We start from the raw sequence: 19,880 nt of genomic DNA on the forward strand, positions 1-19,880 counted from the left end.
CTGGGATCGGCTCAAGCCCCACGTTACCCTCTTGAGGATAAGCGGTATAGATAATGGATGGACAGATTATCATGATATGCTATTGACCATTTTCATCCCCGCTACTGTAGTTGGGTGCAAACTAAAGGAGCTGAGATGGTAAAAACTGGGTAGCCTACAATGTATTTAGTATTTATATTAGGCTTTTATTTAACAGCCTCACCGCCGACGAGATGTGAAAACACTCCACCACCGTTTATAATACCAGGAGACAGGATTTTACAACTTGGAAAAGTGAAAATCATTTTATCCTCTGTTCCCACAATCACCAAGACACAGCAGAAATTCCTTGTTTATGGCGGTAGTTTAACTAATCCACCAGGAACATGTCGGTTCATGAATCTGATGGGCCAGAACCTTGTGCTGTAGAAAAGCTGAGCCAGTTGCCTTCAGACTTCGGGGTTTGGTTTGAGTATTTTTGGACACTGAGCAGCCTTAGTGGCCTGCCAATAGTCAAAACACAATTCCTATTGCAGTAGGAATAAGCAAACAATGTTTAGAGAAACAAAGAGCTAAAAAGCCTTTAATGAAAAGGGCTTAGACTGAATCAGTACCACTAGATAAACTGTAATAGATATGTTTATACGTGAACAACACAGATCCAAATTTCAGTCACTTCAGTGAAAATCTGAAAAAGCTTTTCTAAACTCTGAACACGAGTCACTTCACACAAAAACGCAGCCTGAAAGCACTGCAGGTCAACTGTGTGCGTTTTTGCCATCTGATTAAGGTCACAACTGAAAGCTACAGATCCTGTCGGGCCTGTTGTCGATGTTTTTACCTGCTTCTTCACACACGGAGGGAGGACAGCATTATGAGCAGGGGCGCAGTGGCAGGGAAACTCAGTCCAGGCAATTAGAAAAGTGGAAATTTAATTTAGGGCAAAAAAAAAAAAAAAAAAAAACTTGTCTACAATACTTCTGTGGCAAGTGCTTTCTTGCTGGAGATCTTCTCTGAAAGCCCCACAGGTTGTGGCCGGGGGTGGGAAAACTAATTGCTGGAGTTACACACTGCGTGCTTTCACATGCAAAAGCTGATTTGTTTTGGATCCTTGGGGGCAGTGAAATCAAGCCGCGACATTTTAAACCGATATGGTGAACATAGCAAACAGCAGTTTTACAACAACATCATCGTTCCTTGGGAGTCGTGTTTCTGGTCATCTCACAAATACATGTCCAAACGTCACTCTCTTGGCTCTGGTTTTAGTCTCCACCAACTCCTGAGGGAAACATCAGGTTCTTCAGCTGTGAAATGCTCTGCTTTCACCAGCTAGGTGGTATCTCTGCCTAGCTGCTGCTTGGTGCTGGGCAGGTAGTGGACAGTGGCTTTTACAGCATCTGGAAACCGCTGCAGCATTATGAGAGCAAACCAAAGCAGTAAAGGCTTGGAGCAGCCAGCTAAATAATGGCTTACTATAAAGGTCCATGAAGCTGAGAGGAGCTGTAGATTCAGCTGAGCTTCATCATTACAAGTGACTCTTTTCACATTGTGATATATTGTAAAAATGTTGGTTAGAGCTGCTTCAAAGTGATAGACCTACTGTAGTTTATGGTATTTCTCATCTTTGTTTTCAGTAACATTCACATCATACAGCACCAAACTTTTAGTCTCTCTCAGCTCATAATTTAGTTTTTAGAGCACATTTACTGTTTGATTCTGTCTCTGCCGTTTCCATTCAGTGTCATCTGATAAACCCTCGGTTCACTACCTGTCCACCACCGAACAATCTGACAGACAAAGGCAGAGCTGGTGAGCACAGTGGAAGAGCTGCAGCTGAGGAGCCTGACATTTTTCTCAGGAGAGGGAGGAGGTCAAACCAGAGCCGAAAGGAGAGTGAACATTGAACCTATTCATCGGGTGGACGCACACACAGTTTCACACGGGACGGGCACCGGCCATCCATCTGCCTGCCCCTCCAATAATCAACATGTTATCAACTAAATGTTTTGCTCTGACTGTGTTGTTTAGTGTTGAAACTGGGTTAATCAATGTATCAGACTGAAATTCCACTTCAGCCATGATGCAACACACCTGTCTGCACAGGCGGATGGCCAACACCCTTTTTTTATGCAGCAGTCACACACGTTGCTCAACACACTGGGCAACTTTCAAACAGGTAAATGCACACACACACACACACACACAATTTTGCAATCTCAAAGTGATAAAGCCTTTAGTTATTATGACTGCAATGCACCGCTAACACCACACACGTCTGTAAAGCTATCTTTGTGAGGACACTCAAACAGCCCTTTGAAGGTGTGTGTGTGTGTGTGTCTCTCTCTCTCGCTCTCTCACACACACACACACACACACACACACACTGGCTGCATGAGAAGCCAACGGCTCCAGAAAAAAAAACAAAACATTCAGACTCATTGATAATGAAGGTGTTTATCATCTGTAGCACCTAAAACAGACTTAAGGTTTTATACATGTGCTGTTGGTGCTGACAATTCCTTCTATGCACCACATTCCTAAATCCCACTGTTATTGAGTTTTAAACAGTTTGCTTGTCTAACCAGCTTGTGATGTGTTGGCAAACAAAATTAATTTACATTCGTCCATACTGTGTAACTTCCTTATTTGGTGTAACAATGCTTTATGGTAATTTTAGTCACATTCACCAAATGCACCTAAATACTATTTACCAGTCTGAGAAAGTCAATTCGCTTTAAAAAAGTAGTTTAAATTATTTTTAGAAATCAGGCTGTTCTCTGCAGTGTGTGGGACCCCACAAATGTGGTAAAGTCGATGTGAAGGAAACGTGAAGTACATGTTGAGGAGGATGACCTGCAGCTTCTTATGACTCAGATCTCCCAGCAGACAGTGAAAGCAGCACAGTGTAGTGGAACAACCAGTTTGACTGAAATTCAAGGAACAGCAGCGCAGAGACTGGGAACTGAAAATGCAAAACAAAACATGAAATGCTTTAATGTGGATTGTGCATCGTCTCTAAGTGGAAGCTGAACATGTTCTGTGTTCCTGCCTCAGTGTTGCTACCACAGCTGACCATTAACACACACAAACAGGAGACGCTGAGTTACACCACTCTGTCCGAAAAGAGCAGCCGTTTCCTTCCCACGACTCCTCCCTCGCCCTCTCTCTGCCCCTCACCTCCTTTCATGGAGGTGAGGTATCTGACAAACCAACACCACCTGTGAGACTCCGTTGGACCCCTGCCAGTGGGCCCAGACTCCGTTTTTTTGTCCTGTTTGCATGTTACAAAATAAGAGCTATACTGTTCTGATGTGCAAAACACAGCGACACTGAAGCAACTGTTTATCAGGATATTACATGTATAACACTACATGACAGCAACAGGCCCACATCAGTTAATCACCTGGAGAGACACACCCTGCTCACAAGCCTGTAGCCAGGCTAACAGACGTGTGGACGCTGTGATGATCATTAAACACCAGAAAGAGTAAAGATACAGGTTCAGTTCAGTGTGGTCCGGTTCAGTTGGGCTAGTTCAAAGTTACTAAATAAAACCATATGATTATTCCATTATTGAAAAGTTGCAGAATATTTTTTGACTCTGACTAATCAATGAATTGTTTCAGTGCTAATGAATATTAACTATAATATATAGAGAGATATCAAAAAGTCCTATAAACCAAACACCTAGTGTGTCTTGTTTTCTTTAGAATTGAATCATAGCAGTGTTTTGTGATCTCACGGACTGGTACTGGTTCATCTCTCAAAATAAGACCGGCACTGCCTCACTATGTGCGTGTCCCACCCACCCGGTCATTTCCTTTCTACTGTGGAAAAATCCAATTTCCACACTTTTACATTACTAAACACACTCCCATTGCCAAGCACCCTCTGTGACAGTTTCACACCCGGCCTGGCTGGGTTTTCCTGACCCAGAGGTCATCGAGAGAATTTAGTACATCTGATAAAGCAGAAAAGCCTGTGAGTCCAGAAAACCAGTCTTGTGAACTCCGGTGCTCTGAGAGTCTCACAACAGCAGCCGATACAACTCATGAGCTCAGTTCAGATTCATTTCCATGCCAAACACCAACACTTGTGGTATTTGCGAGACTCAGTCAAAGATGCATCTCCCCGAAACTGTCAGCAGGCAGCTGTGCGTTACACTTTAGAGTTGGGCAAACAATTCAGACGCACACATGCAAAACCAACCACTTAGACAACAGTTTTCCTTTTGAAAAAGTAAAGCACGATGTTTGAAACGCCTCCAGTAAAACACAAATCTCACATTATGTGGCTTGTCTTAGTGTATTTGGTGTCTTCTCCTTGTTGTGGTGAGCCAAGCAGAAACCCTCAATAGTGCCCCCGGTGGTCAGGGGAAGAGGGGCATTTTTTTCAAGTCATCTTTTTACTTTAGTTTTAAATTTCATGATAAATATGGTGCTGTGGGTTTTTGGTATCGGCACTTCCCTAGTGTCTCCACACTGTCTGGTAAATCCAGTGACAGTGGGACAGGACGTGGTGTCTCTCAGTTACACGCCCCCCTCCATGACACTCTGCTGCCTACAGCCCGTCTGTTGTTATTCCAGCTTTTAATATCCTGAGTTGTCAAAGTACGGTCTGTAAATTAGCCCCGCCTGCCACATAGCCAAGGTCAGAAGTGTTCTTCAAGCCATGAGTAGTTATTTCAAACAGTCGGCCATGGACGAGGAGCTCTCGGCAGCTAAAAGTCTGAGACCGACGCTGCCAGAGCGAAGAGGCCTTAGTAGTTTTAATGTATATAAAGACATTATTATTTGGTGCGTGTCTGATGAAATGTTTCACAAACTATTTGAAAGATATTTAATATTTACGTTGGTTGATTAAAACTACAATCAGCCTATGAGGTCACGACTACCAACAGCTGGTATGGTGCAGCAGGCCGTGGTGAACGGCGGTATACACTTGGCTCTGAATACCACTTTAAAGCAACACCAGATGTGTGCCTCAAGTGTGCGTTTGCCATTTTCCTGATGTGGGGCACCGTTGTCTATGATCTGCAGGCTCGTAAACACACACTTTAAGGACAAAGCCAGTGATTTTCCATGTGTTTTTTGTTTTCCACAGATCTGATCCAGAGACTGAAACTAACAATGAATTTCATTTAGTCACCATAACATCTGCGAGCCCTGGACCTGGTTTAGCTTACAAGTCTGTGCCGTAGACCTCCATTGTTGCCAGAAAACTATTAAAGTGAGCCACACTGCTGCAGTAGGTGACAAGTCTCTCACCAAAAATGTGGAGGTCCATCTTTTGTCAAAGAACAGTTATCAGTTTTTAGAGCATCTGACGTAAGACAAGAGTCAACTGATTTCTGCCCTTTACACTACGACGCTAGCTTCAGGTGCTAGCGGAGTAGAGTAAAGGGCAGAGATCATGTGCAGTCGACTCTAAACCAGGTTCTAGATTCACATGTATTAGAGTGAGTACTGGAACAGTCCCTTAGCACCAGTTTCTGTTTTAAGTCAGATTTAAGTGACATGACTGAGTCTGAGGAGCTGTCCACATGCGTACGGAGCCATAAAAGGCCCAAAACCAGCCACACACAGTTTGTCCTGAGCTCCGAACCATCCATCACTGCACAAACAGACACACCTGGCTCTAACCACAGAAATGACAGTGTGTGTGTAAATTGTTCCATCAGCTTGTTGACGGAACAGCTGATGGAGGGCAGACCTGCGCAGACACCAATAGCTGCAGACCGAGGCTGTGCCTACAGTCGTGTTCTGACCTCTGACCCTCCTGTAGATCAGTTAACCTCTCTATCCGAGAGGAAGGGCTGCTCCAATTCAGCAAAGAATGTCTCCAACAAGAGAATATTAAAGAAACTGCAACAAAACAATGAGGATTACGGGTGGAAAGAATGGATGGAGCTTGTGGACTGGTCCTAACACCACAGAGAAGCTTGAGGTAGCATGCTCAGACTAAATGAGGGTGTGCTCAACTGCTCAAGAACTCAAAAATAAGCAAGCAAAGTGCTTGCACAAAACAGGAGCACTAATGACAGCATACAGCGTAGACTTCATTCCAAGCTATAAGCACTACAGACAATACAATTAAAGCCACACATTTAGAAACACACAGAAAAGACAGCATAATGATTTTCACCTGTGAATGAATAAAGGCAGCTTTGTATTTTCTCTTAATTCTCGGGAAAATAAGCAATGGATAACGTGTCTATCAGAATCCTAAAAGCAGTTTCCATCATCAACCCATTAAAAAAAAATTGTTTGTTGTTTGCAAAAAAATGAATCTAGAACAATTAAAAAAAACTTTGTCAAAAAGCTCATTTATTCAGCAAAATACATGTACGGTTATCTGTCAGCATTGTGCATTCAGAGTGGAAGCCAAACAACAAAACAGACTGGATATGTGCTAATTTACCTACAACAGCTACACAACAACAAGCAGCTTGTTATAAAAAGAACCATTAATATCTGATCATGGTAACTCATACAGCTGACAAGCCTTGTTAACAACATTTGGCTGTGACATTGTGAAATCTGGGGTTAAGGAGGGTGAAATATTTTCCTCTGGTGCCCAAACCGAGGAGACCTGAAGCCACAGGTGTGTGTCCTCCCCCACGTTGGAGGCAGCTCATTAAAACACACACTGGTGGTGTCACCTGTAGACGCTACACCCACTGCATGACTGATATGACTGATTTTCACAGCTTCCTAAATCAGTTCTTCCCCTAAGTGTTTGCAAAGGTGTATAATTTTCTGCAAATTGGTGGCCTATTTTTTGATTAAGTTATGCCGATTTTAAGAAAAGTACGTTGCAATTACAAAATCAAACTTAGGAAAATTATATAATGTTCCAATTTGGCGGATTAGCCAGGCGAACTAAACTGAAGGTTTCTAAAACACGGTTTGGTTAGGAAAACCTGTCACACATGGTGCTGCATCTACAGGAGCTAAAAGAAACCAAACTGCCTGAAATGGGAAATAAATCTAATTAGAACACAAATTTAAAGTAGCACTGCATCTTCGACCAAACTTAGACTATGCACTAACAGGCTAATGTGACTAATGTGAGAGTAAAAAATATGGGACAACACGAGAAACGTCCATACAAATGAAAGGACAAAGGTAAAGGCTGGACTTCGGTCTCCAGTAAAAGTGCAAATACCCAACTTTATACAAACGTAAATCAAGGTTTTTAAAGGCGTAACATGATGCTCTTTACTTTGATATAACATAACAGTTTAAACAGCAAACGTTTTTTATAAACCAACTTTGACAGTGATCATCTTCTATGACTCCCTACGACCGTTGTTGTCCCTCTCACCTAGCTTAATGCAGCCAGGTGGGCGGCGGCAGAAACGGCTGAACAACATAAAAACCTCTGATTTTCAAAGAAAAAATGTGTTTCTATGGTTGCTACATACATGCCGAATGGAAGCGTAGGTCTACCAGATTAAGGAAACAACATTTGCAGAAACGAATTATATTTTTAATTTATGTGGAAAAACAACGGGCCTTTAAATAACCACATTATGAATGGCAGTTTGTACTTTCCATGAAATAAAACCGTGTTTTGAGGCTATAAACTGGGAAAACTGGGGAGAACCTGTACTGGGACATGTAATATTAGTAATTCCAGTCTCCCTTTCATGGGTAGACTCTTCATTAACAGGCAAACCGATCTGGGGGCCACATACTGGGTGTTTTGGTGCCTCAAATAAGCGTCCAGAGGAATGAATGGGCCGCACGAACTCACCTATGGAGACCAGCTTGATGTTCTCTTTCTCCAGAAACTCCAGTGCCACCGACACGTTTTCCAGTTTCATCTGCCTGAAGTTGGGCCTCTGGTGGTACTTTCTCAGCATGCTCTTGTGGCTGAGGACCTCCAGCAGGGCGATGAGCCTCAGGCCGTCGCCCAAGTCCAGCTGCAGGTCCACGATCCGTTTGTTGACGCACTTCAGGTGCTCGTTGATCCAGCGGGTGAAGGTGTTCTGCTGGATCTTCTTCCACGGAGCGTCCTCAGCCAGGTCCTTCTCTGTGGCCGGCATCTTTAACGGCTCGTTTCTCAGTTATTTCGTCTCTTCGTGCTCGGACTAGAGCTAAACGTGACAGAGAGCGGATCTGTGAGCGCGTTTCCGTCCCTGCTCAAGTCGGTTTGAAGTTTTCTCTGAACCGCACTGAGACCAACTGGCTGCTGTTGCGTTCAGGTGCTGCTCTGAAAGCTCGGAGAGTCCAGCGTCTTCATTGGTTTTACCACCCTGGTCGATGTAAATGCTTTTTTTGTGACCATGGACGGATTGTGGCACAATGGGGCCCTGGGCCCTGGGCCCCCACCTCTCGTACACATGTAGGTGCAAGATTCACAGATTTGTAGTCCGTTTGTGTCATGTAGTTGTTTTGCATCACCCGTTTTGCTTGCTTTTTTTTGTTTATCTTTAAATGTTTTATATCTCCTTGATGTTGTTTTTATAGTTTGGCTAAAAAAGCTAAATTCAATACAAATGTAGAAAACACAATATACGTTTATATAGGCATATGTATATGTACTACAATACAGTCCAATGTGATACAGAATAAAAATCTAAAACATAATGAGGAGAGTTAGCTTTTATATTTACATTAATACTCAATCAAAAACATTTCCATTTAATTAGTAATAAAGTAAGTAAAAAAGTACACGTTTGTCCCAATTGTTCAGTCAATTTTTGCTTTAAAAAATGTTATTCATTATTGTCATTAATTTAAATATTTACACTATTTGTGTGATGTTGTACTTTTACTGTACTTTGATTTAAAAAGTGAGGATCAACATGGTCCTATAGACACACAGTCATAATCATTCATTTTCAAAAACAATAACAAACACTGAAATGACAAACCACAGTTATGCTTTTGACATTTAATCTTCTTATTTCAATATAATATTCCTAATGATGAAGGCAAATGATTTTAGGCTTGAGAAAAATTAAAACACAAACTACAGTGTAGATGAATTCATTTTTTAGTTTTGGATCAAGTTTGAATTCAGCAATTGTGGCTCTGTGTTTTGTTTATAAACTTATAAACAAGAGCTGAGGCTCATGGGTACTGTAGTTTTCTCACATGATGGACAAAACATGATTTCTGAGAACCATAATATATATTTGTTTGATTATTTCAGGTTTATGCTTCAGGAAAAAACATTTTTAGTTATTAGATCAAAGTTTAGTCTTTTTAAGTAATTTTAGCCAAATTTAAATTTTACTATTTAGCATTTTTTATGATTTTTTAAATTGTTGTACATGTGACTTTCATTGTTTGTTTGTTTTTGTTGTTTTTAATGTTCACATTAATTCTGCTTTATTGTCATCATATGTAAAACACTGAGTTCACCTGTAGAAAAGGTGCAATACAAATAAAGTTTTGATTGATTGACTGATTGATTGTTACATTATCCTGAGGTGTGTTTTGTGTCTACATTATGTTAGGAGCAATTTTTTTTTTCATTTTTCAGGGAAAAATCTAAAGTTGTGTGAAGTTTTCTATTTTGGTTTTATACAATTAGAGTGATACATCTCACATTAGACAGCACCTCTGTCAGTGTTATTGATCTGTTATTTCCAATCAGTTTGGTTGGGTGTTTTTTTTAACCTTTAGACTCACACAGATCAATAAACTTTGATCTCGTCACATTTGAGAAGTGAACAAATTGAGTTGCTATGATGCAGTTTGTGTTTGTTTGCAGTCACTATTTAATCTGCTGAACAAGCGAACCTTCAGTAATGAGTCCTGACACACTTCCATCATTCTACTTCTGTCAGTCTGGGGGAAACACAATACAACACACTGCATGAGGAAAATAAAAATTGTAAATACGTCTTCAGGTTCATGTTGAACCTTTTTCACAGTTTCATTGGCCCCCAGAAATATGGCTGCCAGTTCTTTTTTATTTCATTGTTATTGTTAATGGAGATTTGCCTTGACAATGTAGAGAGACGGGAAGTGTGAGGGCAACTTTTATTTGAGTAAAGGAATAAACTGGAGAACAAATTCAGAACAAATCTACATGAGTGTACACCATCCATCCATCCATTATCTATACCACTTATTCCTGAATAGGGTCACAGGGGGGCGGGGCCAATCCCAGCTGACACTGGGCGAGAGGCAGGGGCCACCCTGGGCAGGTCGCCAGTCTGTCACAGGGCTGACATGTAGACAAATCACCACACACACTCACACGGGCAATTTAGAGTCACCAGTCAACCTAAGATGCATGTCTTTGGACTGTGGGAGGAAGCTGGAGAGAACCCACAGGAAGAACATGCAAACTCCGCCCAGAAAGGCCCCGAGTCAGCCGGGGCTCGAACCCCGAACCTTATTGCTGTGAGGCGACAGTGCTAAACACTGCACCATTTTCCACTGAGAACAGGAATTTCATTGAAGTTTTATTGTTATATGCAAATACACTCTTATTTTTATTCAATATAAAACCTCGTGATGCTGCCACTTGTTTTCCTTGATTATCTTTTTTATTGGCAATAGATCTAAGTTCATGTTTGCAGTGGACGTCCCATCTCTGGCCTTTAAGAAGCTTGTGATTATCAGTCAACATCAGAAAACAATGCTCACTTCTACCCTCTGTATTCAGCTCCTGTCTTCCTGTTCTTTTTCCTAGTCACCAATCGACACTGAAAACGCCATGAACACACCAGAGCTCAGGTGACAGAGACAGATCAGTGCAGGACTTGTTGAATTCCTTTGCTATGTTGTAACAGCAGGATTATTGATGCATGTTCGACATTACTCAGATAATATCATGCACACACAGGTTCAGGCATGTCTGTTTAATGGTGTAGTCTTTTGTGTCTGTATTAAATAACACACACCTCCTCTCTGTGGTTTAATCAGTGGTAGAAAGTAACCACATACATTTTTGCATGTAGCCAGTTTTGAATAATAAACCAGTTAAGAGTATTCTTTTATTTAAAAAATAAAAGCTAGCTGTTTAATACAAGGTAAACAAAATTCGTTTGGAATTAGCAGACTGACAATTAGCAGGATCATCTTGGCATGTTCATGTTAAACCATGGTTGAAGGCCTGATGTGAAACCATTTAGTTTTTGATATTTAGCAGAGACTGTACAACATCTGCAGGCATTTTGTCTGATGCACATGAGAAACCAACTGAACTCAAATATGTTAAATATGTCCATGTTCTGCTACTTCATACTTGGACCTCACTACATGCCAAGAGACAAACCTTGTGCTATTTACTGTGCTCCTCCTTTTCAAATTCAGATTAATCAAAAAGAAAAAACAAATAGAATGATCAGACTTTATTGATCCCCAGTGGGAAATCGTGTATGTAAAGTACTTTGTAAGTATTATAAACATCAGGGTGAAGTTGGTGAATGAAGATGCTGGAAGCAGGTCTGGTGGGTCAGCTTGCTACAACTTTAATCCAAACATCGCTCTGCATATTCAGTACATCATCATATCCTCTACATAGCTCCCTCATATGCCTAAACAATTTTAACAAAATAAGTCTAGTAGCTCATTCAATAACATTTTATTTTACAATTCTCTCTCTGTACTGTAGTGTTTTGCTTTAAACATCAGGAATATTTGTTCGTTGTCTTTATTTTTTTAAAACACGAAGACAAGACAGAGTACACGAATGTTGATAAACGCTGCTCAAGAGTCTAGAGTGTGAACCAACACACACACACACAGATAAAATAGGCTAATTTAACATCTGCATCTCCACAAAGGCCTGAAATGTTGCAGTGTGTTTGGAGAGGATAAAAACTGGTGATGTTTGTCACAGGCGAACGTGATGTTGTTGGTCTACACCTAGAACATTTGTGTTGAATGAAACTTTGACTGACCTACTGTATGGTAGACTACCTAGGCTCTATTAACTTTTTAACAATTCCAGTTAAGCACAAAGTCTAATGATCCAGAGCTTCCACAAGTTTCCAGGTCGTAATTAAACCTCAGACACTTTCACAACTTGGAAAAATGGTCCTTGCAATAGCTCAAATTAAGACATGAATACTATTAGCCTCTGTATGGTAGCAAATAAAAGACATCTCTGACTCAGCTCGTCAATACAAGCTGGACTTTGAGGGTCAGCAGTAATTCATGCCGACATCTAGGCAAACTTAAATGGGTTTTTGGCCACTGTTTGCGTTAAGGAGCTGTTTTTGGGCCCCTGCTTTGTTTGAATGTCATGCAGAAGCATGTGGTGCAGCACATTCCTGTCAAAGGTTTCACTATTCCACTAATGGACATGTGACAGAAGGGCCTGCAAAGGTGAGGAGTGTGCAAGCAAGCAGACAAAAATGTAAACAAAGCAGAATTTACTATTTGATTGAAAAAGGGCCCGCAAATGTTTTATGAGGAAAGGAATGCACCAACATCGTGGATGCGTTATGAAGTGGATACCGGCCTCTAAGATGGCTCAAAATGTCCACCTATTCGCATAAGCCAAATAACTTTTTTAGCCTTTAGGAATGGTTCTGTGTTGTGCGACTCACAGACGTCACCACTGGCACAACGCAAAGTTGCTTTTACAAATCTAAAACTTTCAGCGCCTAATGCAAGAATTATTGACCTTGTCTTCAGCTGGAGGCGTCCTGACAATTGTTTTACATATGTCTCTTCATTTTGGAGGTCTATGAGTAAACACTTTTCAGTGTGCAGGGAAGTTTTACCGTGACATCACAAGTGACCATTATTGCCGTATTTTGGTCTGCAACACTAAATGCAACATGGCTAACTAAACAGCCATAACATTAGCATAAGAGCCAACAATAGCATATTGGCACGAGGTCATTTTGAATTCAGTTGCTAGTTTTTGAGCTATGGTATGTCATGGAATGTTGGATGAGAGGCTATTTGGACCTGATGGTGGCGCTAGATTAACAAACATTTGAGCCAAACTTTGATCCATCCAGTACTTCAGTCAGGACCAGAATGTTGAACCAACAGTCGCCAAAGAGCTGCTAACGTGGCTAAAAACATCATCATCCGGCTGATGCAAATTACTGGGATGAAACCACAGCAATAATCTAAACTCAAGGTCCACTTACTGTGCTAGCTATTTTCTGAGCTTTTAACCCCCCATTATCACCTGAGGCCAAATGCGTTAACTAATCGCTGATGAAAGACATGAGCATAAGTTGAAAGCTCTGGAAAAAATAGCGAAGACATTGTGGATTATCAATGTACAACTTCTCTCCACACTCAAACCTTTGACAGTCAGTTAAACCAAGTGTGTGTATGTGTGTGTTTGTCAGAGAAAGTTTGTGTATGTGTGTGTTTGTCCACACACATACACAAACTGTGGCGTTTGTTACAAAGTTCAGAGGCACTTCAACCCCGTTTCCTGTGACCCTTGCCCAAAAAGGGAAGAAAAAAAAAAATCTCATTTTGATAATTTGGCTTCAAGTTTCAACTTCGACCCCAAACTCTCCCAAAAATAAAAAAACAAAACATAGAAACGCCTGTTAGACATCCAACATGGCTCAATAAAACCAGAAGCGAGCAGGGCAGAACTTCCTGAAACCGCCTTTACGTGAGCGCTTTCCAACAGGCTCGGGTTCAGTTAACTACAGTACAGGTTACTGTGAAGGTCATTTTCATGAAGAACTGATACTGTTTATTACACTCAGACCAGCTCTAGTCTGATGTGATACAGATTTACTCTACAGCTGCACTGTGTTTATCCTGAACATGTCTGGATTAATGAGCAGAGGGCGTTAATGACATGGACCCTTCAACAGTCCCCGAACCAAGCTACCAAGTCTGAGTAATGATGCTTTCATTTCCCAGCTGGTGATTCAGCATCAAACCTGAGCAGAAGCTGTCAGAACATCTGGATCAGATTCAACACGTTTAAAATAGTAACACTGTAATAATAATAATAATAATAAATCACAATAACTGTAAAAAAAAAAAAAAAAGAAAAAAGAAAAAAAAGGACATTTGCCACATTTTGGTTAACAGATTTGGAGCGTACTACCAAACATCAGCAGCTAAAGTAATGACATGAAGAAAGCGTCAGACATGTTTAGTTAGCCGGCGTGGAGCTGGTTTGATAATGAGCGTGTTGCAGGTCTTCCTCAGTGAAGACACTGAATATCAGAAACTCTCAGTCTTGGCTGTCTGTTCAGTTACAACCAGTCCTGATGGAGCTGCAGGTAAACACCACCCACTAGGAGACTGCAGCAACCAGTTCAATATACTGAAGAATGTGCTGATGCTCCTTCTGTCAGTTTTCAGTGATAACTATGGACTATGTTCCCCTGACTGCACCGAGGTTGTTGGAAAGTGCTGCGTTCGCCCCATCCTGTCTGTTTATGATGGGACAGGTGTGAGCGTTACGTTGGGCAGGTGTTGTATGTGGAAGTTCGGCCTGCTGGAAAAGATGTTGTTAACCAGAAATCAGCAGAGAGACAAAAACCAAAAAGCCCCCACCACAGCTGAGAGAGAGCCGAGAATAAAAATAACAAAACTCCCCGTCGCAGAAAAAAATAAACTAAAACGCATCTGAATCCTCTGTAGAAACCACAACCTTATATTCCCTCTACAATTATGTACAATTAGACTTTATACAAGTAAAGCAGTGATGCTCTCCACGCAGCGCTCCGTGAGTGTGTGTTTGTGTCCTAGGTGGAGCTGCTCTTGGAGAGGTTGGGGTAGAGGACGGCTGCTGTCACGGCGACCATCGCTGCGATGACCGGCATCCAGGGGCCCCAGCCGCTCTGCCAGAGAGAAACGATGGCACAAGCACACAAAGACAGACAGAAAATCAAGTTAGTCTACAGCTTCATGTCTGGACACCGTGACTCAAAGTGAACCAAGACCAGGAAAGAGAAAAAAGAAAGGGGAGAAGAAGATGGAGAGGAACAGAGGGAACGACAACATAAAGACGATTATGGAAAAAAGTGAAGCCTGTAAAGCCCCCGAAGTCCAAAAGATGATATATTTAACAACCTGGACACAAAATATTAAAAGTGCAGTACAGCTTTGTTTATCTACAGACGTGCACATTAATCACCACTGTCATTTTAAAAGCATAAACATGAGAGGGTTAGTTCAACAGCTAGAGTGGGCCTGTAGTTCCAAGACAACTAAAAACCAACTAAAATGACAGTTGAAATTAAAATAAGGGGGAAACAAAAGAAATGTGTTAAAACACCCAAATTTTAATAAAACAAGCATAAAACACTACAAAGAAGCAAATGTAAAAAAAAATGTCACGCCACTCATCTGAGATTTGATTTTTAACATAATATTTTAGGTGTTACAAATACTGTGGCCAGATGTTCCTTTTTGATTTCTACTGGTCCAGTATTTCAGGTTTGCTGTCTTCATACAACAGGCCTATTTGGCTGCATTTCACTTGTCTCTCTACAACGTAATCTGTAAAAGTCCATACAGTGTTTCAGACTTGGGATACTGAATAAATTACATGTCAGTATAGTGTGACAACAGGGAGGATAACTGGGTGTTTTTGAAGGAAGTCTACTGGCTTTGTTGGGCTGGGTGTTTTTAAATGATGTGGGAAAATACATCACACAACTGAGATGAGCACTTCCTCTGCTGTCAATCAAACGGCAGCAGCGGCAGTTCTCTGATGTGACAGCAGTGATGTAAACTATCATTGTTTCCTTAGAAACGCCTGCATGTGTGAGCTCTGCCAGCAAACAAGCTCATGTCATGGCGGCCGCAGCAGCTGAGAGCGATGAAATAATACCAAGGAAAGGTAGTCATGTTGCCTCGGTCCAATGTAGAGCGGACAGCGCTGTGAAAAGTTTGTAAAAAACATATTTATTTGAACTTTGTTGCAGTTTATTTTTAGGTGGCTCTTAAACCAGTTCCAGATGTTTCTCCAGTCACTGCCCACCAGTGGTGCTTTTACTTAGAATGGTTTATTTTGTAACAAATAATACATAGCGGCACCTTGCAAGTGCTGCTTCTGTGTTCTTGTTGCGCAGCTGCTCCGAGTGTTATTTTTGACAATGTTTACAAATGTGAAAGGAGAACGACCTGGTTAGTGATATTGTTCTTCTACTGGTACTGCACGTGTGGCCCTTGTTACTGGGGAACAACATATAGTTTTGACAAAGAAAACTATTTTTGAATGGTGTTTGTCTTGAGTTCATGGAAACAGATTAAAAACAATTAAAATCAAGAATGGTCCATAATGCTAGGGCGGGGGGGGACACCGTCCTGTGGCTTTAATATGACAACTGCAGCATGGGACCAACTTGAGACAGTACTTCTGAATGTAATATAGTTTATAGCATCTAGTGGTGGGACAAGGCCAAGACAAGGTCTGGGACAGCCACCCAATCCAAGTCTCCTATAAAATGTCACCCAGTTAGTTCAATATCTGTTTGTGTAAGCATTCGGCCAAATGATCTGTATGAGATGTGCTCAATACCTAAATACACACACGGCAAATATAATCTGGTCCTTTCAGGAAGAGGTCTGTCTTCCATGAAGTCATCTGTGTAATGTGTGCTCAGGACAGAGCTCAGTTAAAGAGTGACTCTTTCATAAACATACATCTTCCAAAACACTAAAGTGATTACGGATAAAACCATCAAAAGGACCCGAGTCTTCCTTTTTACTGGCTGGGCCTGCTGTTTCTTCAAATACACAACAGATGGTCTCAGCTGAGTCAGCGTTTGTGTTTCTGGGCACAAAGAACTTTATGATGACATCCTGAGCTCTCCCCGTTTTGAGGGTGTAAGCGTGGTAGAGAAGGACATGGGTTTACAGTAAATGATCTTGTCTGACAACTGGTGCACCAAAGATAATGACTTAAACACAAAATAACATATCTTTTAGGACTTCAGGAGAGAGAGAATGAGGAAAGGAAGAACAAAGGTAGAATTAAGGACAGCGGTGGAGGCAACAAAGTAAATGAGGCTGAGGAGGTTACCAGAGTCAAAAAACAAGTTACAGACCAGTTTCCTTTCACAGCAGATGACTAGGAACACTGGTCAGACATGCCCAAATAAACAGACAAGCAGCAAATACAAGTAGCAAACCACAGGGTGAACATTAGGACACAATCAGAAATGTTTCAGAAACCAAGGTGCAATGAGACCCAACAATAAAAGACAAACAAGAGTCAGCATGAACAACAAACAAACACCAAAACCTGTAAACAGCTAAATAAAGCAGAATAACTGAGATTAAGCAGCAGACTGGATACAAGGAAGAAAAGATTTTTTTTAATTGTATACATTAACCACAAACTGTTGGAAGTGATGGAGAACATGACAAACAATGAAACAAAACAAAGAATTAAATAAATAAAGCACTGACACCTTGAGAAAGGGGGAGCTGTGAACGGATGAGGCAGGAGAGTGTTAGTGCTCGTCTTTCACCAAGAGGCGCTCAGATGTGTGTAAAGGGATACTTCAGTCTTTACAAGGCATTTCAGAGGAAAAGTCAAACAAAGACTGTGTACTTCACACTTATTGTCACTACCTGATGTGTTTTGCTCAGAGGCCAACAGGATGTTGCTTCTGATTAATACAATTTAAATGGCATCATCTGAGAAAGCTTGTAAATTTCTTCAAATAGGAAGAAGACAAACAAATGTTACCATCTTCTGTCCTTTTCCAAATCAAACAACCTAATTTATGGCCACAGTTTTGTACAGTAATTGTGCAACAGATTTATTGTGCTTTTTAACTTATATTTTTTGTATTTATTCTGTTATGTTGTGCATATTGGGGGCAATTGAACTAGAGACAAATTCCTTGTATTTTTTAAGTACTTGGCAATAAAATTTATGCTTATGATCAGCTGCAATTGGAAAGCCTGACATCACTATGCGACTGCATCCTCCCATAAACAAAGATGGACCCGGTCGATCAAGCTCGTATTTTGGTCTCTCTAGTGATGTTTCGTCTGCAAATCACAACAATAGCTTCCCAATTAGTCATGAAATTAATAATGGCAAAGAGAAGACAAAACACATTCATCCAACAAGGTGCTACTACTGTGCGCCATGTTGACAATCGTCTCTTTATGCCACTGACTTCCTGTTTTTCCTCCAGTCACATGCGCACAACTGACCTTGGAGCTCGTCTTTGGGACAAGCGCTCTTGTAGAAAGCTGATTAGAAATCTGGTTGCACATATACATGGCAGAGAAACTGGTGTTCTCCTGGAGAAATCTACCCGGGGAAATCAGGTTTCCTTAATCCCCTACCCCGATTACAGAACCAGGTTTCCCGTTTACATGACGGTAAAGAAATCAACTTACTCAAGAAAGCCGATTGTAACCTTGCTGCACTGAGTGACACGTTTCTTCATTAACACAAACTAGTTTATTTTGACTCAGTCCCCTCCCCCCCACACACTATCCTTCTGCTGGAAATATTAACCACCATGTGGATTAAACTGCCACTGAAAATGGTCCTTAATTAATGCAATATTTACACCTGTCGTTTGTTAAATGAGGTTTTGTAAAAAGGCATGTTTATGTATCTTAAACAAAAGCTGTTGGGAAAAGGCATCTTTTTATCATTTGTACCAAAACTGTAGTATTCAAAAATGCAGCTCAGATTTTTCAAGCAAAATAATCTGCAGATATTGTGCAAAGGCACTTTAAATACCACTTTAATTTTTCAAATACAAAAGCTGCTGCAATTTCAGTTGATAAACATTATAAAATCTGCTGGGACAGATTTAACTTCTCAGCTCAGCTCCTCAGAAGGTCATAGACTACTACTTGATATCTGGCAGCAACAATCACACAGATGTTGCAATGCAAACAAAGCCAGGGAGCCAAAAACTGTCTCCTTGAAGATGAAAACTATAATGTCAGGTGGCAGTGGTGTGACTGAGGTATCCCTTTAAACAGCATCTCTGGTTGGTGGGAAAGAGCAGAGCTGAGAGTTTCAGCAGAGCAGGAGCAGAAGAAGTGTGACGGACGCACGTTAGAACCAAACCAGAGGACAAAGACAGACCAGCATGATGATGAAGACGCTACTCGGCCTTGAAGGGAAGTGTGGGAGGTGCCGAGTGTGTTCTGCTGATCAGAATTCAGGGTTCAACACTGACTAAATGTGTTTGTTTTGGTAACATTAGTGACCTGGTCAGGATTTTACCTTTGTATTGAATTAATATGATTTTAATTTGGGAGTAACTCAAGTGTCACATTAGCAGTAACCAGTAGGTTCTACTGGACTGGCAAACTTACTCGTTAGTCAGCTGATGCTAGCCTCAGACTAGAGGCTGTATTTTGTACAGTTTGTACAAACCGGGCATCTGTAGTTTGCATTGTTGCTAGGCAACAGGTCGTGATAGGATCTGATCTGAATCTCACCAGACTGTCTGGGGTGAAATGACACTAGGTGAAATAGCTTTAAACATTTTAAAGATTTTAAGAATTTACTTTTTTCAATTCTTTATTAAAATATTTCTTCATGCAAGTTTTAAATAAAGATCTCTAAGACTATTTAGCATTTATAAACAGTATACAAATACTAACATTTAACACTATAATGTAGTGGTCAACAGTGGTATTGATGCATTTGTTAGCCACTATAAATTGGTGCAAGTGGTCTAATACATACCAACACAGCAATGAGTGACAATATAGTGAAAAACAGCTGTAATAATAAAATGTGTGCCTATAGGAGTTTCAACTGTTGAAAACTACTGTATAGTGATAAGCATAAACATTTATACACTGTTGATATACTGTACCCCTTAGACACGCTAAGTAGGAGAACTTAAAGTAATGTGCTGCTATTTTTATGCCTCTGCACCAGAAATAACTGCGGCATAGTGTTTTTGAGTTGTTCCATTTTTGTGAATGCAATACGTTGGGAACGCCTTTAGGGAATTTCTTCAAATCTGGCACAGGTGTCCACTTGGACGCAAA

At 40.9% G+C, this 19,880-nt stretch overlaps 2 protein-coding genes across 11 annotated transcripts in view; both read right to left on the reverse strand.

Moving 5' to 3' along the window:
- Positions 1-8,254, reverse strand: part of flnba (filamin B a) — a 72,612-nt gene extending 64,358 nt beyond the window's left edge. For 2 of the 3 annotated variants that reach the window (XM_020611216.1, XM_020611215.1), the window contains exon 1: positions 7,738-8,251. In XM_020611216.1, the coding sequence (XP_020466872.1) occupies positions 7,738-8,029 (292 nt within the window). In that variant the 5' untranslated portion in view covers positions 8,030-8,251. Of the gene's footprint in view, positions 1-7,737 lie in introns of all 3 variants that reach the window. The other variant, XM_020611217.1, reaches the window with a different exon arrangement.
- A 5,650-nt stretch (positions 8,255-13,904) lies between these two features.
- Positions 13,905-19,880, reverse strand: part of slmapa (sarcolemma associated protein a) — a 61,440-nt gene continuing 55,464 nt past the window's right edge. For 3 of the 8 annotated variants that reach the window (XM_020611110.1, XM_020611108.1, XM_020611107.1), the window contains one exon: positions 13,906-14,728. In XM_020611110.1, coding sequence (XP_020466766.1) covers positions 14,633-14,728 — 96 coding nt within the window. In that variant the 3' untranslated portion in view covers positions 13,906-14,632. Of the gene's footprint in view, positions 14,729-19,880 lie in introns of all 8 variants that reach the window. The other 5 variants (XM_020611106.1, XM_020611103.1, XM_020611109.1 and 2 more) reach the window with 2 other exon arrangements.

This window comes from Monopterus albus, unplaced genomic scaffold, assembly GCF_001952655.1.
Source record: "Monopterus albus unplaced genomic scaffold, M_albus_1.0 scaffold110.1, whole genome shotgun sequence".
In the NCBI taxonomy this organism is placed as follows: Eukaryota; Metazoa; Chordata; class Actinopteri; order Synbranchiformes; family Synbranchidae; genus Monopterus; species Monopterus albus.